The following is a 23,826-nucleotide window of genomic DNA, read 5'->3' as shown; positions in this document are numbered from 1 at the left end:
TTACCACGTACCTGCATATGCACGGTCTGACAAAGTTCTGTTATTACAGAACAAGACATGGTTACAGCTCTATTCATTTATTGCACTTTTCACATACTCTTAGAAAGAATTTAAAATTCGTTGTCAAGGTCCCAATATCCCATTTATCCATTTCTACCTGAATCGGTATCTCAGCATCCATTCTGTCCATCTTTTAAGTTAAAAGATGTAATCCTTACTCATGCACAGCATTTTCTTAAAGTTAATTGTGTGATGTACCATCTCTCCCTCCCAAACAGAATCTTGCTTGTTTCAAGGATAATTTTTATTGATGAGAAACACTTTGCAGATAGAAAAAAAAAATTATCTTATTTATTTGATATTTTCCATTTTGAAAACAGAAACACTTTTTCTTTTCAAAGATTAAAACCCTTAACATTCTCTTTTCGGAAAGGAGCTTATCCATCAGTAAGGATCCCATCCTCTTTCATAAATGAATCGATTTATCATGTCAAAAGATCTCAGAGGCTGGTCATATGGTAAAATGTGCCCTCCACCTCGAACAATGACCTTAAAGAAGAAAAACAAAAGAAAAATTGAAATTTTGAGAAATGGATATTCTAAATAAATGGAAAGTATTAATTCAGATGAAAGTATTCGTAAAGCTCACACGAATATAGAACATATGCTATCAATCCATGCCTTTGGCTATGCTGATTGTCTTGCTTTTGATAGTTTTAATAATAGGTAGCTTAAGGTAGATGACTTTTTAAATTGTGTAGCTATTTAATTTTACACAAAGTTGTGTTTATCGTTCACGTCCATAAAACTGGACTATTCCTCCTTGTCTTTTCCCTCTTTGGAGGGAGCCGTCTGCTCCCAGATGCTATGCTGTGATTCTTACCTGATCAGGCCCCCGTGGTGTGAACACCTACCCCAGGTCAGCTCTGCCTGAAACTGGATGGAGGAATCTACCCTAGTCCACCCTTCAATGAGTTGATCCACTTGACCTCCACACTGAGCTAAAGCTTCCCTCTTAGCCTTTACCATTCATTAATAAAGGGGACACTGTGATTCCCCAAAATTAAAAACAACCAACCAAAAAATCTTGCCACCTGAAATTTTAAAAGGCTATTTTTTGAGCAGCATAGAATTAGAACATGCTTTTTGCCTCAACATTTACTATGAAAAACTTTCAAACATACAGCAAAGTTGAAAGAATTTCATACACTCACAATTTAGATTCATTAATACCCACTTTCCTCATTTTCTCACATATAGATTCTACTACCCATCTTATCTTTTTGACACTTTCAGAGTAAAATAGAGATATCAGTACATGTCCCCTTAAATTTTACACAGAATTAACATACAACCTGCAGTAATCTTAGGTGAAGACTCCAAGAGTTTGGGTAACAGTGGGCACCTGTGTCACCTCTCAGAAGGTAGAAAGCATTCTCAAAAACAGTTGAGGTGAGTTCAGACCCACACATGGACCTACAAGGGGTCCACCCTGTGCTAAGCTCCACACTGATAAAAAGGGGGACTGGTCTCTATACTCAGAAAGCCTCTAGTTTTAGCAAATGTCCCACGTAGAGGACAAGGGGAGGCCTTCATGATTCAATACAAAAGGGGAAGGACTGACACTGAAAGCCGGGAGGCCATGCAGAGGAGATCAGTGTGGCCTGTGATGTCCCGTGGCCCATGTGGAGAACAGACAGGAGTTAGTAGTAAATGAAGAGAGTGAACACACGTAGTAAAAGGATCCATAACTTCTAGCTGCTGAATCACAGTCAGCAAAAGTCACTATGACATGGCCCTTCGTAAGAGGCTAGTCCCGCTTTACCCGCTTCAGTCTGAAAGGAACTGAGGTAGAAAAAACAATACAAATATATTTGTGTAGTGCATTCATTATATGAATCTCCCCAACACCCACTATCTCACATGCAACCTTGCTGTGAGGTAAGTGGGATCAACATTAGATAAATTTTATTTTGCTCACAGCCATCCAAGTTGGGCACTGCACAACCGCAGAGAGCGCCATTGACATCAGCGTCGAGGTGACTGAGCTATTTGGAGCCATTAGGTGGCTTGTCTGAGTCCCACAATTGTGAGAGAATTAACTAGAACTCCGGCTTCTGATGCAAACACCAGTGTTTTTAATCAACTCATTGTATGTACACAATAATGTCTTACTCTTGAACCAAACTTTATAGCTTCTTCACAGAACCCTTCACCCACCTCTCAACAACCCTCTGAGGTAGGGAAGGGAAGTAGACCCTCGTTAGAGATGTGAGATTGGACTTACTCCTCCAACACAATTGGAAACACCTGCTTTATGTTACACTCCATCAATTGTCATCTGTGCCGGTTGCAATGACAGTGGAGCCCACCTACCATTTGTGTTCAGGCTTGCATCTGGAAACCTAATATGTCCCACTTTTGGTCACAGACTGAAAGTAAACAGATGTGGGAGAAGAGCCCTTGCATGTGACTCTAAAGGAAAAAATGTTGCTGTCCTCACACTCCCAGGCTAGAATTCTCTTCCTGAAAATTCCCATCCAAATCTCTGGCCCTGACAAGAATCTGATGAGTGATTTTTATGCAACTTCAGCTCAGCTGAGGACACTTAACGAAATCATGTTTGTGACAAAACCCAGCTGCTTCAACTGGAAATGAGTTTGGCAGCAATGGTCCAGAACAGCAGTAAATGAATACTCATGAGCTAAGGTCATTCTGCCTCCAGGGCCAGAGCTACAGCTAATGGGGGGGTAGCATAGGGCTTTATGGCCTGGGCTCAGGAGGCAGAGTGCAGGGGCATGGCGGAACGCAAGCCAACTGTGTAACTTAACCTCTCCAAGCCTCAGTTTCCCTAACTATACAATAGGGAAAGAAGTGTTACCACCGGGGGTAGTTGTGAAGTGTGTGAGAAATGAATGCAATAATATCCATGAAACACTTAGCACAGTGCCAGGCCTGCGATGGTACTTAAGAAACATTAGCCATTGTCATTATTCTTCCAACAATTATCCTTATTCAAAATCCAGGATCAAAATGTTTGTATCAACCTAACGAGAATATTGTGGTCTCACATTAGCATCAAAAATCTTGCTTTATGGAAGCTGTTTAAAACAGTGGTTCTCAAACTCAAACATGGCAAAAAAAAAAAAAATAATAATACTCATTAAAATAGACTGCTGGGCCCCACCCCTGGATGTATGGATTCTGAAGGGTAGGGCCTAAGAATTTGCATTTCTAATAACTGCAAGGTAGTGCGGATGCTGTTGGTTCAAAGAGCAGCTCCTAGTTGGGAACCACTGTTTAGAAAAACTTTTCTATCCTGTGACAAACAAGGCAATTCTCTATGTACCTTGAAGGAGAACACAAATAGAAATTTGTTTAATATGGCCTCACCTTTGTGCATTTCTTCCTGATTACCTGCTCTCCTGGTATTTACACACACACACACACACACACACACACACACACACACACACACACACGTCTGTGATAATCAGGTGGTAAAGAAGAGATGACGGAGTTGTGTGCTATAATTCTTACTCTCAGTGACCCCCCCCAACTTCTGGTCCAATTCTGAGCCACCATATGTAATGATCAAATGACATCATAAATGGTGTCATGAAAATGGGAAAGAAAAGCTCATTTCGGAACAGTCTTTTTCATGTACCACAAATTCTCAAAGTATGTTCTCTAGCAGATTCTCATATAGCATTTCACCAATGTCAACCTCAAAAATAAACTTTTGATTGTTGAAAAAGAAACCACTCCCTTGTTTATGGCTGAGCTGCACACCACTCACAAGTCAACGACACAGACCACGCCACAGTTTTTAGAGGTAGGCGACAAAATGTGACAAGAGTCATCTCAAGGCTCCCTGGGTAGAAACGGTCTCATCACCAGAAACTGCACGTTTGGGGTGCTTCCACACGAGAGCTGAAACCTCCACACTCGGTGTTCCACATGGTCCAGGGGGTCACATATGTGTCATGGGTTTTAAAAGGGTTTTAGAAAACACTTTAAAGCTTTACTCCACTTTGTTTTTTAGGAGACGATACAATTCTCCCTGAAACTAGAAACATGGACCTGGCAGTAAAGGTTTCCCACTTGTGCCATTTTAGATGACAAAATATGGAGGGACACTCCCAATGGGCAGATTGATGTAGATGTGTCACGGAAGGTTTCACGGGGGTCTTGGAGGAGCAGATCGCTGGAAAGACAGTGGTGGGTGGGATGAGGGGAGGGAGGCATTGCAGACAGAGGAGAAACTGTGCCTGCAAAAGCAGTGGGGCATGGAACTGCACGGCACATGCTATCATCTGCAAATGGTTCCATTTACAAAGGATCAGAGGGAAAACAGAGGGAAGGTGAACAGGTAAATCCCATAAGACATGCTGCAGAGATGCATGGATCTCATCCTGTAGCATTGTGTGTGTGTGTGTGTGTGTGTGTGTGTGTGTGTGTGTGTTAAAGTACATGTAACATAAAATAAAGTTACCATGTTAACCATTTTACAGTGAACCATCCAGTAGCATTTAGTACATTCCCAATGCTGTGCAACCATCACCACTAAATAGTTGCATGATGCGTTCATCACCCCAAAGGAAACCCATACCCATTAACAATCACTTCCCACACCCGTCTCCTGCCAGTTCCTGGCAATCACTAACCTGCTGTCTGTCTCTGTGGGTTTGACTACTCTGAATATATCCTAGAGGGTTTTAAGCAGGATAGTCATATGCTCAGATTTGCATTACCCAAAGATGACTTAATATGGACTGAGGGGGTTGATTTGGAAGGAGTAAGGAGGTAAATTAGGAGACTAGCTGTGTAGGGGAGAAATGATGTAGGTTCGTAGGATAGATGGTGAGAAGGGAAAGGAGAAGAGGGACGTGGGGTGATGAAGAGCGTGAACTCAGGATTCAGCAGATCTGAGTCTGAGCCCAGCTGTGACTTAACTGCCTCTACTTTCTCATCTGTAAAATGAAGAATTAGGAAGACCAGACGTCCCAGGACTGAGGGACTTCGGGGAACATAAACTTTCAGGGCACTGAAAAAGTGCCAGGCAGTCCAGGATGGTTGGTCACTCTAAGACTATGTAACTTTTTGTGAGGATTCAAAGAGATAATGCATACAAACGTTACATGGCGCCCAGTCCCCAAGAATGTATGAAGCTTGCCCCATGTGCCGTATAGATAAACAATAAGCTCTGAAGCAATGGTCATCATATGTCATTACCTTTATGGTCAAAGCGATACTTTTTTCCCTTTAAGAGTGGAGGAAGAGCATAAGCTACTGTATTAATAAATATAAAATGCATTTTTATGCTTTTTTTTTGAAGAAAGGATTATAATATATTCTTCAGGATGGGGAATATTTCTCTTCCAGTCTTCTTTTATTTCCATGCTATGAATGCTTCCTTCCCACGGGAAACATCCCAATTAAATAAGAAAGCAGCTTCAATATGCGCTCCACCCTCTGTCAATACACTCGCCTTAACTGTCTGGGGTGCATTTTATCCCTTCAGCCTGCCAACACCACGACCCATCCCCTTCTTCCCCTCCACCCCCTTTACCACATGCAATGCCAAACACTCTCTTCTCCCCACACGGAAATGTCAAGCAAGCAAGACCTTACTTGTCTCAGCAGAATGGCAGGAAGCTGTTCTGTCTTTTTTCCCCGTTTAAGAACCCACGTGACAGCACAGGATTGGATGCAATTGAAAAGGAATCGAAACTTCACTTCCTCCACGTCCAGTTTTTATGTTAGACATGAAAAGCACAATCCAGCTCACTAATTACCCTTACTATCTAGCGGCATGATCTCCATTTGTCATGTTCTTCTGGAGGATAGAATGAGAGTGGGGACGACAGGGCAGAGGTTATGGCAGCTCACGCTCTCTGCCGTTGTTCTGAGGACTTAAGTCCTGACTGCCTCGCTGTCTTTTGCATAACGTGCAAACGAGAGCCAGCCAGCCCGCTCAAGTTTTGTTTCCTGAAAACCACAATGGGGGGTGGCTCTAGCAGACGTGTCCTGGAGCCTCACACCTGTGCACGTCGCTGCCTCACTCCACATGCAGTGGCTTCACGTGGGTTGCTTGAAATCAGCCATGGTGGGAGTGTTCATACCATGGAAATTGGCAAACATTATGGATTAAGGTTTCCCCCTCCCTCCCAAGCCAGTTCACCCTCAGACCACTGGCTCCCTGACATTTTGGCTCTCCTGGGGAAAGATGAAACATTTGGGCGTTCTTCCTCTTTCCCAAAATACATCAAAGAAACATCCATCCAAATGGGTAAATTATAAGGTCTAAACCTTCTCCGAAACCTTGGCTCAGGATAGCAGATGGGCCGGATTTCAAATGTTTGTAGAAAGACAAGACGGTCCTGTTGCCTGCGTCATTCCTGCCTCCCCCACTGAATTCTAGTATAATTGGCAATAAGAGATTGAAGACCATACCACCACCATCAGTTTGTATCGGCGGCCCCGAGACACTCCAGAGCTGGTCTGGTTCGGACAACTCCTGACCGGACAGGGTACCTGGATTCAACTGTGTTCCTGAGCCACAGCTGAAGAGGACCCTGGACCTGCAAATGTCCCCAGGTTTCAGGAATTTAGGATACAGAACATGCCCAAGGGCACAACATTGTCATGGTGCCATGTGTTGAAGTAAAACAAGGCACACGGTTTTTCTATGAAACCAAAGACAGTGCAAAGCCAAAATAGGGCCCTCAGTGCGGATGACAATGCGGCCATTTCTGAACAGAACTTTATTTTACTCCATCACACTGCCCATTCCTCCACCCCACGCCATGCTCCATCTTGTTTATTCTTTGGCTCTGTTTAACATTCCCATGAGCAATTTTGTGAGTCTGGTTACACTTCCAATTAAAACAACAAAAAGTTACTGTTGAAAAAGCAAACCCCAATTCCCTCTTTGTTCCTCACATATTACTAATTTTTAAAACCCATCCTCCATGTGTGAATACTACTTTAAATGTCAGACGTCTCAGTGTTTATTCACTTCCCATAATGAAATGGTTCTCTGTTAAATTTTCAATAGATTATTAAAAAAAACCACTCACCAGCTAAGAGAAAATTATGCATCATTGCCTAGCTGTTAAACCTTAGTAAATAGATCTGCTACCCAATTTGTATTTTAAATAATACAATAAATTAGCTCCCTGAGTATTAGCTAAGTGCATCTTTGGGTAGCTTAAATTAGAAGCATTCTTTTTATGCTAATCAGTCTTCTCTAATGAAAGAGAACCACACGAAGAGGACTCTTGGCAAATAATCTGAGTAAAATTGGGAGTTGCTATTGTTTATTATCTCCTTTATTTTCAGGAAGAAAGCTGTGTGTTTCTTTAAAAAAAAAGGGGGAGGGATCCCAATACCAAAATCAAGTTTTTAAAAGGAGAGGACACCCACGTCAGCCACTGAGATAATGAAACTTCTACAACTCCTTCCATAAATTTGCTTCCCAGAATATTTCTTTTTTCTCCTATGTAATGCAGAAAGGAAAGTCATCCACTGACATAAACAATGCATCCTCTAATTGGAATGGAATTGTTTTGAACTATTCATTATCCCCGCATGTGTAGTCTATTTCCTAGAAGACATTGTGGTGTGTCCAATTGGTGAACAACCATAGATAGCATTCCTTGATAATTGTAGTATTAAAACACACACACACACACACACACACACACACACACACACACACACACACACGAGAGGGGTGCGGGCATGAGGTAGGGCCAGTTTGATTTGAATTCTAATACGCTGAATATTTACTGACCGCCAGGAGCTGTGCTAAGGGGTTTGTTTCCTCCAAACATAAATCATACATTATTCCTGTCATCAGGAATCTCAGCGTCAAGCAGGGCAGGAAGGCAACTGCAGAGTTAAATGCAACCCCACCCGTCCTACAAGCAATAGGAGAGGCACACAGATAGAGACGCAGAGAAGGCGGCCTTCTGGGAGAAGAAGGGCTTCCTGAGGTGGTGTTGGAGCTTAGCTGTGAGAAGCAAATGAGGGTTTTTCAGGCCGTCAGAGGGGTAGGAATGGCCTCTAAGGAAAGGGGAGGGCATCCCTGAGAACTGCTGGCTGACTACACAGCAAGGTGTGTTTGGGGAATTATAAGGTGTTTTGTTTTTTTCTTAGAATTCTAATTGAGAAGGAGGGAGAGTGAGGGAGAGTTCAGGTTAGGGAAGGAAGACGAGACCAGATCAAGCATCTTCATTATTCTATGTAAAGAGATTGGACATTATTTTGCAGGTAGCACAGAGGCAGTCAGAGGTTTAAACAAAGAGAAAACACGATCAGACATGCATTTTGGAAAAAGCACAGGGAGGAGGGTAGATGGGGGAGGAGGGAGACTAGTTAAGACCAGCTAAGGAGGCTCTTGTAAAAGGAAAAAAGTTTAAACACAATAACTTCAAACACATAGAGTGTTCTTGAAGCCGCTTTTAAAACTCGGGCATTTTCTTAAAACACCACAAAGCAAAAACTGTTTCATTTTAGCATTTATAATGTGGGGTAGCCATCAGTTTTGTTTTTAGTGTCCCTAAAATGGTGTCCTTTTAAAACTTGGTTTGTATAAAATCAGTGTTTTTCATTTTAAGTAATTCTTTGTGGTTTCTCTGTCAAACATTAGGAAATGAATAAAATCAGGGCAATGAGAAGGATATTATAAAGCAGATGTGAGAAATACTAGCTGAGGAACTGGGTGAGTAATATTTGCCAATTACTCTTTTTCTTGACTTTCTGTGAAGTCTCACAGCAAAGCGGCTGGATAAATCACTTCACTTTCTTATTGTTTCAATGGAAAAGAGATGGAAAGGAGGGGACTTGTACTGTGTTGGAAGATGATTCAGATTCTTCTCCCAGTGGTCTAGGGTTGCCTGCAAATCCACGGCATACACTGAAATCTCTGTTATTACTTGCTTCTTATACTGAGCCACTGTTGATGAGTTGATGTAAAAGGAAATGAAGGGATACATTTCTGATTTTTTTTTCAGTTGGATTTTTTTGGGTAGCTGACCTCAGCACAGGATATCCAGAAAGAAAAATGCATTTGTACAACCAAAGCAGCGCCAAGTCTTAGACATGACAAGTGTGGGATGCTGCGATCCGATGGTAGCTAGAGGAGAAGATGGGAAAGACAGCGAGAGAAAAACAAGGCAAACCATGAAATGTTAGACACAGGAAATGATTAGGGACCAGTCCAAGAGTTAGGGAGCCAGTGGAATCACCAGAACTTTTATACATCACTGGCAAGCATCCAATCAATCTGGAAAGCGGTTTGGCCTTATCTAACGAACTTGAAGATCTGTGAACTCGGCAATCCCACCTCCAAGCATTATTCTTACAGAAACTCTTGCACACAGACACAAGGAGATATATGCAAGAATGTTCATGGCAGCAACAGCTGTAGTAGCAAAAAACTGGAAACAACCCAAATGTCCATCGGCAATGGAATGGATGGATGATATAATCACACAATGGAATACTATGCCACAATGAAAAAGCATGAAGCACAACTGAACATATCCACACGGATGAATCTCACAGAGCACTGAATAACAAGTGTTGCTGTAAAACATAGACAGAATAATTCCTTTCTCTAAAATTAAAGTCAAATATTGTTTATGGAGATGTATATCTATAGTAAAACTACTAATTTAAAAGGGGAAAGGATGATTCAAAACATAATCCAGGACAGTGGTTTACCTCCAGGGGTAATGAGGAAAGGGGAGGGGGTTGGGGAGGGCGAGCTCCTGGTAATGCTGCATTTCTTAATCTAGCTAGTAAATACAAGGGTGTTCATTTATCATCGTTTGTTTTACCTTACACACGTATTATACATATTCTTTGGTTATTATTTAATTTTTAGTTTAAAAAAATGAAAAGAAAAACTACCTACTTGATGCTGTAAAACTCACAAAAATAAATCTTTAAGAAATTTAACATGTTCTCTGTTGTGCTGTTTCCTTCTGCCCAACACAGAGATGATGAGATGGGCCATACCTCTAAAAAAAGTAAGTGGGGGAGGATACAGAGAAGCAATTGAACGGAAACAAAGGCAAACATGGGAAGGACGCCCTTTGGTAAGCAGCTTTAAGACAGAGCTGGTGCCAGAATCTAAATCTTGGGACTCCAGTTGCTGCACAAAAAAATAAATATTAGGAACAAAAACAAACACCCACATCTCCATGCTGGACCGCAGAAAAGCAAGTTGCCAAATACTTGGGGTTTTCTTTTCTTTTCTTTTCTTTTTGATAGATTGTTTTTTACTCTCTAAATCTAAATTCCTATATCCCCCTTCTTCCATGTTTTCATGCATTAGAAGGTAAGTACAAAAGGTAAAACAAAAACAAAAATGCTAGATGCTCCGTTTATTGTCAACAGGGGTGGTTCAGATTATTGTTCAACTGGAAGGAACCCAATGCTTTCAAACATCTCATTATTCAATTTAGCCACTTTCATTTACTATTATTAGACTGCCACACAGCAAAACGGGGAACACCTCCCTAGCCCTCTCTACTTCTTGCACCTCTCACCAAGGCAGTTTCCTTGTTACAGTGAAGCTAAAACTGGATACAACTGCACTAGTTCCAGGTCTGTCTGAGAAATAATATTTGGCCCATTTCATCAATTGAGCCTTTACAGCACAGTAGGTCTTAAGCACCCTGTCACACAGGGGGAGAGCTTCTTGTCCTGTGAAAACACATTAATGCTAGGAGAGAGGTCAATAAGGGCAATATGAATAAATATTTATTATATGCTGACTAGGTGCCAGGGAGAAGGCTGAGTAATGTGTAATAAGCACGATCTCAATGAATCCTAACTATTAACGCTCCCATGAAGAGGTGGGTATTAATATTATCCCCACTTCACAGATGAGAACATCTTGGAGAGGTTAAGTAATTTGCCCAAGGTCACACAGCTAGAACAGGGAGCTAATCCAGGTCTAACACAGTATCCAGTCCCTTAATCCCTATATTGTAATGTCATTTGAGTATGGTGACACAAGTCATTAGAATTGCCAAGGTAATAAACTAGAAGTAAAATTCAAGTCTATTTGATAGCTAAGCTCATAACTCCTCAATCTGGGGTCACCAAAGGTGGTCTGTCGTTGGGTTGGGGACGGTCTATAAATTACTCTCAACAATTCAAATAGTCTAACATATGGGTACTTGGTCTTTTTGTGCCATGGACCCTGTGGCTCTCTAGTGGAGCCCTATCGACACTTCTCAGAATAATGTTGTTACATACCCTCTACGTATAAGTCTATATACCGAGGTGCCAAAAAAATATATACACATGACTTGTATTCATCTTTTGTTATTGGTATATATTGAGTATTATAATTTTAATACAGCTTTTTCCTTTCTTAAAATGTGTATATATATTTTTTGGCACCCACCTCTCTATATAATACATAATATATGTATATATAAATAAAATAGATTATAAATAAAGCCATTGCATTGAAATTATCCACATAAAAAACAAATTTGTGATATGTCAATGTACTTCTGTATGAACACATTCAATAGGAGTAACCAGCGGGTTGCTAACTGCTGTAATTTTAAAGTCGTGACGGTCATAAATGTTGTTTCGGGGTATTTCCGACTGCGTGTGTATTTGATATGAAAGCATTTCTGCTTTCTATCAGTGAGAAAGTCAAAGGTACTGGGAACGCAGCTATGGATTGCTGCCTACCTTCATAATGGCAGGAAATGCTAATCCCATAATTCATAATGGCAGGAAATGCTGTTTTGGTTAGAAGTTCATAAAAATAAAAATGCAATTCTTTTCCCTTCTAAGTTCACTGACCCCTTGAGTCTGAACCCCAGGCCTGTACCCCCAGGTTAGGAACCCTTATGAAATAACCTAACAATTACCTCATGGAAGTGTTAGGTTAATTCCTGACAAGGCTTCGGTCTACATCGATGCCCTTTTATTTTTACTTTGACATGGAATTAATCAATCCATTAAGCATTTGATCAATAAGCAGTATCCATAAACAAATAATAAGTAATACCCAGAAATAAGTTCACTGTGATTGGTGGCTATCTCTGCTAAGGACCCCTCTGGATCGTGTTTACAACAGATCCTGCTTGGTCTGCTTGTGTCTTTCTTCCTTTTTTTTTTTTTTTTGAAAGTAACAAAGACACACTACTACCTACAGAGTTTGCACACGAGGATCATATTATTTTACTACAGGGCAAAACTCTGTTGGGAAAAGGAAGCTGGTGTTTTGAATAAATAAAAGAGGTTTTCTCCAAGTCTACATTACCAGTGGTCTATCAGTGTTTTGAGAGAACAAAGACCACTTGTAAACCTACAATGCATGGCAGGGACTGAGGTCTAAAATTTAGCGTCAGGTTTTGGCTGAAGATTTCAGAGAACCAGAGCCACAGCAGTAGACACTGTGGACGAGAGGACACTTTTCTAAATGTGATGCTTCAGATCAATGGCTGGTTTGTTAGGAGTCAAACTATGCGCTCAGGTTTCTGGTTGGCCTGGAAGTAAGTAAAATAGGTCAGGATTTAGAAAGCACTTTAGGTGTCAGAACGGAAGTTTATCCAAACATAAGCCACACAGGGTTCCTGCAAGTTGGAGGCCATTTCAGTATCAACAGAGGGAAAAAAGACATCACAGTTTAGGGTTCCCCCAAACCTGCTACATATTAGAATTCCCTAAGATGCTTAAACACTGATGCTCACGTCCTATCCTAGACCAATAAAGTCTGAATATCTGGAGATAGGGCCTGGGAATCTATAAAGGTTGAAACACACTGATTTAGGAAATGTGCGGATTAACAAAGGTCCCAAGTTCTTTGCCATTCTTCCCATCACAATGAATCTGTCCTTGTTCTGTGATTTGCTTTGACCCAGAGAATGCAATGGAAACAATATTCTGGGACTTTCGAACCCTGGCCTCAAAAGGACTGGCATCTTTTGTCAAACTCTCTGCTGAACGAAGCCTCATGTGTGACCTCAGTCTACCTCATGTAAAGCAGAACAACCACCCCGCGGAGCCCATTCCACCCACATAACTGTGAGAAGTAATACTTTATCGTGTTAAGCCCCTAAGTTTTCATGTGACTTCTTCTAAGTTTTCATGTAACTGGGAAATAAATTACTGACAATTCTTCATTCTTTTTCCTGAAAGATCTTGGAAGCCTGATAGGAATTGAAAAGCAAGGCTGCTCCATCTTTCTAATGCAGGCAGGAGACATACTTACATGGAGAGCTTAGGCAAAATCTTACATTGTGCAAACAAAGGAAGACCCATATCCCATGTGGTCTTTGGCGAACTCCCAGCTCCTGCTGCTGTCTTCCCCGGCCCCGCTCCAACCCTGAGAGCTTGCAACTACATTATCTGGGTGGCTGTTGGGGTAGACATAGAGAGGCACCCTCAGATCCCCCTTCAGGGATGGACTTACTGCCCAGTTGTGGGGGGTCCAGTCAGCCGACAGCCTCCAGCTGTCAGCTCCTCCAGAGTCTGCGTCAGCTGCAGAGAGAAGCCTTTCCCAAGATGATGCCTGCCCTGTGGTAACCCACATTTGGTGACTGAGTGAGGCAGGCGGTCATTTTGGTCTGATGTGGAACAGGCTGATGGAAAACACTCTGTCTCTAGCGCTGCCTGCAAGGTGGGCAAAGGTTTGCCAGGCCTATATCACAGTTTAATTTCCTTCTCTGCCTATTCTGCTTCCTGCTCCTTATTTTTACAGGTGTCAATCCCTAATAAACATCATGTACCCCAAACTTTGCCTCAATGACTGCTTCTGGGGAGCCCAATCTGTGACTGCCGTGAAGCTCTCTGATGATAACAACTCTTGTTATTGAGGACGTGGGCATGTGGTTTGATTGCTATGTTCTGGTTTTCTGTCCACAGTCTGAATCCCCTAAATGGGCAGAAGGACTTTCTCCAGGTCTAGAAGATGGAGACAAAGAACCGTAAATCAGGACTTCCCTCTTTGTAGAAGGGAACAGAGCTGGGAGAGAGAGGAAGAGTCTGTTGAACAGTTTCTGCAACAAAGCCAAAACATTTCCCGAGGGAATTAGCTGCATTTGGTAGTCATTGTCCCAAATCTGTTTAACAGTCACTTTCCTCCATTAAACATTGTCTTAACTGCTCATCCCCTCTCAACCAGTTGAATGCAAAAGTCACATTTATTGCTATTTGCTTCTTGTGATTTTGTCAGTGCAAGCCAGGACATGCTGAAGACCTTTCTGGAACTGGCATTTCCTTCATAAAGAGTTCATAATTCTCCTACAACTGTTTACAATTAAAAAAAAGAAAAGAAAAGAATGGTCAGCAGGAAGTCCCACAAAGGCAGATGGCCAGCTCTCTGCCGTTCCCTCTGTGGAGTATCTGTGGAAACATTCAAATACCTAGTCTGACCTTCCCTGTTGCTCCAAGCACTGTGGTTATTCTGTTCTCCATTGTTTTCAGTTGTGTGTGTGTAGTCAAAGAAACAAAATAAAGTTAAGGTTAGTTTTAGAAAAGCACGATTAGGAAGCTGTGGTCATGCTTTCTGGCTGCACACCATTCTTTCTCCATCTTTCTCCTTGTAGGCACTCCCCTTTCCTTTGGGGGACAAGTCATTCCATGTGGACTAGATGTGCTGCCAAATACTGTCCATCACCAGCACTCCACCCCCATTTGTCACCACCACCACAGACACACCCCAAGGGCAGGCAGGTGGCCTAGACCCTGCCAAGTAGCGTATTCCGTCCCTCCCACTCCACTGCCCTCTCAGGTACTCAAAGGCACCGAGGTGCAGGGGAAAGGTTGATTTGGATCGTCACATCTCAGCTGCTACTACTAGCTGAAGCCTTAAACAACTCTCTCAGGTGAAACTTCTGTTTCCTCATTTATAAATTCGTACATACAATCACATGCGAGCTACTAGCGAGCTACTAGCATTCCATAAAACTGTGGATAAAAAAGCGTGTGGCAGACCACAGGTCTGCCCGAGGGCTTGCCAATATTCCCATGAAGTGATCGATCTCACTCAGCGTTTACAGAACCAGGAACGAGCCCCGAGCTAGTAAGTGACAGACCTGAAATTCAAACCAGGTTTGTCGACTCCACCGTCTGTCTACCTTCATCGCATTACACCAGACCACCTACCATTGGTCATGGCTCTCCAAAACCTTTCAGCTTTGAGGGTGGCAGCCTCCTTCCTTTTGGTTTATCTGGATGTAACCTCTAGCTGAAGGTCTGATTCCTATTGGAAACTCAGAAAACATCCCCCTTGGAGAGGGTCGGCAGGCTACCCGCCCGAGGTCACCCTAGGCCAAAGCCTGTCCGAGTCAAGGTTAAGTCATAGCTTGTGCTTCAGGGGACTGGAGGTGGCTTCTGTGGCTGCCTGAAGAGAGCACTAGGATGACACCAGAGTGCCAGGCTCTTCTTGTAGGTACTTAGCTTTTCAGTTGGTGCAGCTACATAGTAAACACCACCTCTAGAACAGGAATGGGTCCTCACAGCGTGGCCATTCTGAAGCTTCTCTGCCCCCCCACCCCATCTCTATTTCAGAATCAAGCATCAAGAAGGCAGTCTGAGGAAGTAGGACGAGCACCTTCTTCCAATAAAGCTCCTAACATTCTCTGTAGTTCCCAGGGAGCCCCCTCCCCTGACCTCTCTCCACCCTGAATTCATCCTCTTGCTGCCATTTTAAACTTCTCGAATGACAGCTTTGTAAATACACTTAAAAACTTTCCATGGTGACATGCACCGTGTTTCCCTGAAAATAAGACCTAGCCGGACAATCAGCTCTAAGGGATCTTTGGGAGCAAAAATTAATGTAAGACCTGGTCTTATTTTACTATAAATACTAAAACTACCATATTATGTAAGACCCAGTCTTATATTAATTTTTGCTCCAAAAGACGCATTAGAGCTGATTGTCTGGCTAGGTCTTATTTTCGGGGAAACACAGTATTGTGTGCTTCACTTATAGGTGATACTAAGAGTGGTCAAATTCATAGAGACAGAAAGTAGAATGGTGGTTGCCTGGGGTTGGGGGAGGGAATGGGGAGTTAGGATTTAACGGGACAGAGTTTCAGTTTTACAAGATAAAAAGAGCTATGGAGATGGATAGTGGTGATGGCTGCATGTGAATGTATTTAATGCCACTGAGCTGTACACTTAAAATAGTTAAGATGGTAAATTTTATGTTCTATGTTTTACCACAATAAATAAAAACAACACTGAAAAGGAAAACCCCCAAACCTTCAGTGGCTCCCCACTGCTTAAACAACAAACACCCCTGTGCCAACCACCACGGCCTTACGATCACGTTTGAGTTTCTCTCCCAGCTTTCATTCTCCAGGCTCCAGACTAAAAACCAGACTGTGCCCTCTGCCTGTGCCCAGCCCTGTATACTCTCACTCCAAGGTTCCACCCGCCATGTTTTCTCTGCTTATTTTAGCCAATTTTAGCATCTGTTCTTTTATTCATATCAAAAGTTCCCAGATAAAGGCATACCTTTTCTTAACACTGGATGAGCCTGGCCTCACCATCTACTAGGTTCTAGTACCTTTCAAAAAACCCTGATACTCTCTCTATCTATAGGAGGTGGGCACACACGTGTGACTTCAGAGCTAACTCTGGATGTTGAATACATTATTTCTCAGGCCTGCTGTCATTAGGACAGACATGTATGCAGGTTCCAATATTAACTATACTAGCACACGGCTGCCAATGTGTCATTCCCGAGGTGAATAGTCTTGTGAAGCAGAAAACCACTGGGCTGGAAGCCAGGAGGCCTGGAATCTAATCTCAGCTCCGACCTGAAATGGGTAGGGGACTTTGAGACAGTCACTTAACTTCTGGGCTTCAGTTTCCCTATCTGGAAAATTAAATCTAAAATTTGTTCCAGCTGTAAAATGTTACCTAGCTGAGATAATCCATCCTGAAATTATTGAATAAATTGAATTGATACTGATAATGAAAATACAGGAAAAACAGACTTGTTGGAAATCATGCAAAAGTCGTAACAGCAGAAGCTACAGCTACTAAGATTTGAGAAGCATGAAAACTGACCAGCGACTCCAACTTCTCTTTCAATGTTCATATGGAAAATAATTAGTCTCAACAAAAATATTTTCAGTGGAATAAAGATAGAAAAATTTGAAACGGTTGCAACGCTTTCGTCAGAAAATTTAGCTTCATGAAGTTTGTTCTAGAAAAATGTTCTTAAAGAAATTCATCAGCGTTGCCAGTATTCTGACTACAATTTCATATTTCTAAATATGGAGTCAAAACTTCTGTGGGGTTAAAATGACGACTCAGTGATGTAAGAACAAAACATTCTGCATTTCAAAAGCTGTGAGAACATCAAAAGAGATCATGAACAGCAACTCTGACACAGAAGGGGAAAAAAGATCCAAAAGGGAGCAGCAGGGTGGCCTCAGTAGTGACGGTCATGGGTTGCTACTGCCAAGGAGAAAAGATCAGACCTCTGATCTATATTATAACGCTATTAAGTCAACATATTTCTACACACACACACTCACACACACGTACACAAATATATATACACATACCTACTTACTTACATATGTATACACACACATATATATATACACATATACACCAGAGTCAATACCCGTGAGGTGTGTGTGTATAGATAGCAGGTGTGTGTGTACATATCCATACCTATAAATGTATACTCTGAAGGCCACTATACTGTCCTGTATGTCCTGCTAACGGAGTCCCTCTGGGAGTTAATGAAAAATGGATTATTTCCGATCTTTCTTAGAAGACATCTTAGAGATAACTCAGTCCAATCTTGGCATGTTACAGATGAACAATGGGAGTCTCAGAAAAGGCTACTATCCAGATGACAACAAGGCCCTGTCCTATTCCTAGACTGGTGCAGGTACCTTAGAAAGGCTTGCTACCTCTAGGTCAGGACCAGCAAGGGACAACAAACGACACCTGTTCTTCACGCACTCCAAAGGCGAGCCGGAGCGGCCCTTGGTTTCCCCAGGCATCGCTTGGTGGGACAACCTGGGGACACCTGCTCCCTCTCTCAGGACCCCATTGCTCCCCGGAGAGAGCTGTCATCCCTTTAAGTGGACATGTTAAGCAACCATCTGAAGACAAGTCTACTTGGGTTTCGATTTTTAAATTAAGAGCTGTGGAGTTTGGCAGAGAGTGAGGTTTCTTTTTTGGCAGACACATACACATGCTTCTGTTTTGTGTGTCTGAAAAGCAAGTCCATGGCTAAGGTCTGTTTTTTTTTCATTATCAGACGCTTGACATTTGGACAGTATCCTCACTCTAAGCCTCACAGAGAATGCCTTTGTTAACACGGGAGCTCTTTCCCCTTATTCATTCCGCCCTCATGTCCACACTCTACCCCCAATCCTACGCTGAGGCTTTAAGGGGGCGGGAGCCCGCCAACATTTTTAAGTCGCCTACATAAAATGTGGATCCCTTGCCGCGTGGTGAAACACTCCCTATCACAAACACATGTGGGCCTTGCCGCTGTTGTTACCCGTTTTTTTGGCAGCCAGAGAAGTGCCGTCTCATCTCTCAATGTGTTTTGCATTCACGAGAGGAGGCAGCAGGCTTCGTGTGATATTTGCCACAAGTTTCTGAGTGGCGGCCAATCCCTTTTCCCACCTCTGTGGCACAGGGTGTCCTACAGCTGCAATCTGGCTGCCCTCCCAAGCTGGATGCACAGAGCCGAGCAGGACACATGGGCAAAGCCAGGCACTGCAGCGTTCATGAGGCTGGGCTGGGGACGTCACATAACAAGTGGCAGAGGCAGCCATCAGAGGGTCTGGAGGACACGCTGAGTGTTCTGGTGGGATCCTCCCTCTAAAGCCATGCAACAGACAAAAGGACGAGTGACATGGCCACCGCTCTCTGGCAGCTCAACATTCATGTTGGCCCTTAATGGCCTAAATCTTACTATTTCCACATTCCCCTAAGGGTTGATTTTCAATCAAACATTTTCCCTGATCTTGACTTTTCCTATGTATCCTTTACCTTTTGTTACATATATTCTTATAAGTGATAATAATGACAAAAATACCTGCAAACATTTGCTATGAGTCAGGTACTGCTCAAAACTTATTAGTTTATTGAATCCCCTCAACAATCCTATGAAGATGCCATAGACTGTTGTTCTTAAAAGAAATCTTTCCCACAGTTCCGAAGTTGAGAAGTCCAAAATCAAGGTGGTGGCCCATTTGGTTTCTGGTGCACAGAAGACTGCCTTTTTGCTGTGTCTTCATATGGGGGCGGGGGTGGGGGGGAGGAGAGAGAGAGAAAGAGAGAGAGAGAGAGAGAGAGAGAGAGAGACAGACAGACAGACAGACAGACAGACAGGGAGAGAGCACACAAGCAGCTCTCTCTGGTGTCTCTTCTTCTGAAGACACTAATCCCATCTATGGGATTAGCCTTTAAGGGATTAGATTCATAAGGACCCGAGTCCTGTCCTTCTGACCTCATTTACCCTTAGTTATCTCCTTAGCAGTCCTGTCTCTCATAGTCACATCATAGATTAGGGTGTTAACATATGAATTTGGGGAGACACAATTCAGTCCATAGCAAGTAGGTACTATTACTATCCCTATTTTTAGGAGGTGAAATTGGGGCCCAGAGAGGTAAGAAACTTGTCCAAGGTCATACAGCTATTAAATAGAAGATTCAGAATGCAAATCGTGGTCTTCCTGACTCAAATACTCATGCTGTTTCAACATATGTTATAGATACATGTGTGTAAATACACAGACATACAAAGACACATACTCGTATGCATATATAACCAAATATGGTACACAGTTCAATTCAGTGACAATTATCAATGGTTGAAGTAAAAAATTCCCTCAGACAGAAAGGTGTCGACAAAAAAGCAAATTTTTTTCTTGTAGGAGAAAAGATCTCACTTAAGGGTTTGTATGTTAACGTCATGATACCAAAGAGGATAACATGAAGACTTTCAGAATTTGAACTGGAAAGGATCCTGGACCAGAGCGAGAAGTGAGGACTTCTGGTTCAGCGCTCAATCCACTGGCTAAGGTATAATCAAGTTCCAGAAGACAGAATATATGTATGTATGTATGTATTTGTATGTATTGTGTGTGAGTGTGTGTGTGTGTGTGTGTGTGTGTGTGTGTGATCATATGGGAGGTGACTAGCTCTCTGGATCCTAACTCTATCCTGACTCACAAGGACCCACATGATGTGGTCACAGCCGAATCTCCAGCTTTATCGCCTCTTTCCCTACTCCTTACCACACCCCAATCTCACTGGTTCTCCTTCCTTTCCTCAGTTACATCCAGCTTGTTTGTGCCTCTTAGCACATTTCGACGTTCTCTGCACAGAAACTCTTGCCCACTTTTGCACGTGGCCACCCTTCATGCCCTAGCATCTCACCTCCGCAGGGAGCCTTCTTGGTTACGTCCACCATCCAAACTAGTGCCTGCACCACCTGCCACTGATGCTCTTTCTCGTCATCCAGTTTTATTTTCTGACTTTATCTTATTTAATAAGGTATATATTTCCTTCTTGTCTGCCTTCATCCCTTCCCTCCTTTGAGTCAAAGCTCCTTGATAGAAGGGACTTTATCACATTAATCCTGCTGACCTTGTAGCAGCCAGACCACCTGGTCAGAATGGGAGGATACAGTCAGAAATAAAAACATCTGGGCATTTTATTATTAAACTAATATTTCTTTGATTCCAGCCACAAACTACCTTTGTGCTCTATCTAATATATTGCTGGAGGTATGTTTAAACCCTTAGGAGTATTGGCAAGTATCTCTTTTATACTGCACCTGAGGGACACCTAACAAATAGCTTCCAGACATATGAAAAAAATCAAACAAGATTTTTAACATTCCCCACTTTGCTGGGAATTAAATATCAGAGGCGATACAACAGACACAGGCAAACAGGCTACATGCGCAAACTGAATAAAGTTTGAATCCCAATCTGTCATTGGATGATACTGGATTAATTCTTTACCTTCTCAGAGTCTATTTCCTGATGTATAAAATGGAAAAGGTATCATGCAATGTGCTAGGCTGTTCTGATAATATCCACAAAGTACCAATCATAACACCTGGCATAGATTTAGTGCTCAAGAAGCCCAAACTATCTTCATCATTATTGAACACAAATACAGGTCGAAGAGCCCACCCCTGTGATGCTTTTTATTGCCATATTTTCTGTTCCTTTTTCTCTTTTGTTATTTTGCACACTGTGGGGGCAGAGCCCCAGAAAGTAGTTTACAGGCTCTCGGCCTCACGTGGAGGGGTGCTGGCTCGGATAGTAGATGGCCATCAGCTGGGGCTGATTGGCCATCAGTTGTAGCCATTGAGCCATTAGCCACTAATATAACTGCTGCGGCTACGAAGGAGAGCCGAGGAGAGTGGAGGAGAGTGAAAGAGGGTCGCCGGTGGGTTGCAGACAAAAGGGACAGCAGGTCGCACGTCCAGTGAACCCAGCCTCCAGTGAGACCGTAGTGGTATGACTCCCCTACCTATGGCTCCGTGGGTGTTCCTTTTTGGCCTCACCATATCCTGCGTTCTTGTATGGGGAGCGGGAGCAGAGACCCCACAGGCCGCCCCGCACGACACACACAAAACATCATAGTGTATCTTTTGACTGATTTATTTAAATAGTGGATGTAGATCGAAACTGCTGAAACACATATGAAATGATCAACAAGAGGAGACTTAAGAAAGATTAATTATAGCAACTCAGTGGAATATCATTTAAAGGTAAGTAAGAATCTATACTGTAACTTTGGAAATATCTGTGATATAATGTTAAAAAAAAAAAAAAAAGACAGAGCAGCCAGTGCCACATCTTATCCTGGCAGGCAGATTTGTTGCTCTCAATCCTCCTCCTATGGACAACTAGAAAAGCTGGACAAAATACTGAACACATCCATCTGAAAGTCCTGAAGATTTACTCAGGCACGAGGGGTGCTTTAGTTTCCTATTGTTGCCATAACAAAGTACCATACATTTAGTGCCTTAAACCACGTAAACGTCTGTAATATGTGATTCTGGAGGTCAGAAGTCCGAAATGGTCTTACTGGACCAAAATCAAGATGTTGGGAGGGCTCTGTTCCTTCGGGAGACCCCAGGGGAGAGTCCGTTTCCTGGCCTTTTCTGCTTCTAGAGGGGGCCTGCATGCTTTGCGTCCAGGTTCCTTCCTCTATCTTCAAAGCCAGCAGTCAGCATCTTCAACTCTCCCCCTAACTCTGACTCATTTGCCTCCCTCACTCACTTATAAGGGCCTTTGTCATGAAACTAGCCCCCTCCGGATAACCCAGAATAATCTCCCCATCTCTGGGCCAGATGAGTAGCAATCTTATTTCCATATATAGCGCCTTAATCCATTCTTCCCATATGATATGTTCACAGGCTCCAGAGATTAGGAAGAGGGCTACTTTGGGGGCCCATTATTCTGCCTACCACAAAGGGCCAGGCTTTCAAAGTAAAGGGAAGGGCAACAAGCTGAGTGTGACATTCGGTAGACCTCTCCCCATGAAAACAATAGTTGATTCAGGGGCCAAGAGGCTACAAAACCAATGAACTACCATAAAGTTGTAGTTAAGGGGCTGGAAACCTGAATGCAGCTTTAGGGAGGCAAGAATTGTTGTTGACACAGCACTTTCCATCTTCTCCCCAGATCTCTCTACATGGAAACATACATTCTTCTTTCTGTCTTTCCCTGGTCCCGTTTTTCGACCTAATATATACCAGGGGTGCCAAAAAAATGTATACAAGAGGACACTTTGGTCAACGTTGCTCAAGCAGTAGTTTGCCGTAATCAGAAGTGTCTGGACGCTGATGTAACCACATTGAGCACCTCTGAAATCGCAGAAGTCAAATGTGACTTTGTATTCATCTTTTGTTAATAGCACATATTGAGTATTACAATTTTAATAGTCTTTTCCTTTCTTAAAAAGTGTATACATTTTTTTGGCACCCTCTATATATACTGCCAGAATTATTTCTGTTGAGTCATTTAGTTTGTCATGCTACCAGTGTTTAATTCTTTGGTCTAAGTTATCTTGATTTAGAAACTATAATGTTATAATTTTTCCAAGGTAGAGTTTCCTCTCACTTGAGTCCAGAAATATGTCTTTCAACTGTTTCCTTTGTCCAAGGCAGTTAACATTTTGTGCAATATTTAAATTTCTTACATGTGATTTAGTGGTTAGAATGACTGGGGTGGGGAAGCAAAGGTATGCTTTCTACATTAAAATACCCATAATTTTACTTGACCTACTATTTCTTCTAACATAAATGAGTAATGTATGCCATAACCCAGTGATCCCTTATGAAAGTCTTTGTGAACTCTAATTTATCATCCCAAAGCACGATACGTGTAGGGTAGCATGCCTCTGATTAATTTCTATTTGGACCATAGATCTGCCTAGTGGAAAACTCGAGCATTTAGAAAGCTATAATTCCAAATACCCAGAGGTACAGAATTGAGATCCCAATGTTGCCTCAAATAAAAAAGTGTGGGGGAAAAAAACCGATCAAGTCTGGAAGATTTAAATTTCTCCTCTTGACTAAGCAAAAGCTTACCGAGGGGCTTTCTTAATTTCGCCAAATGCTTTCTGCAGGTGAAGCGTGTAATCGTCATGTAATCATTGAAGAAGCCTTATTTATCGTTGAAGGCCTGAGACCTGCAAACCTGAGGCTCATTGGACAGGCCTGACCAGGAATAATGTCTGACCCATACAGTGGAGGTCGCACTCGGGGCATCAGCTAGAGGGATTTTGCCCCGGGCTCTATGTGTAAAATACAAGTGTGATCACAGATTT

At 42.5% G+C, this 23,826-nt stretch overlaps 1 protein-coding gene across 2 annotated transcripts in view; it reads right to left on the bottom strand.

Annotated features, from left to right (window-relative positions):
* Positions 1–289: 289 nt before the first annotated feature.
* Positions 290–23,826, bottom strand: part of CPVL (carboxypeptidase vitellogenic like) — a 112,022-nt gene continuing 88,485 nt past the window's right edge. For both annotated transcript variants that reach the window (XM_088797676.1, XM_088797677.1), the window contains exon 13: positions 290–549. In XM_088797676.1, coding sequence (XP_088653802.1) covers positions 445–549 — 105 coding nt within the window. In that variant the 3' untranslated portion in view covers positions 290–444. The remainder of the gene's footprint in view (positions 550–23,826) is intronic.

The sequence above is a fragment of the Rhinolophus sinicus genome, chromosome 4, assembly GCF_057876585.1.
Source record: "Rhinolophus sinicus isolate RSI-liver-muscle chromosome 4, RSI-T2T, whole genome shotgun sequence".
Taxonomy (NCBI): Eukaryota; Metazoa; Chordata; class Mammalia; order Chiroptera; family Rhinolophidae; genus Rhinolophus; species Rhinolophus sinicus.
The sequence above is the reverse complement of the archived record's forward strand: the minus strand, read 5'-3'. Positions and strand labels throughout refer to the sequence as shown.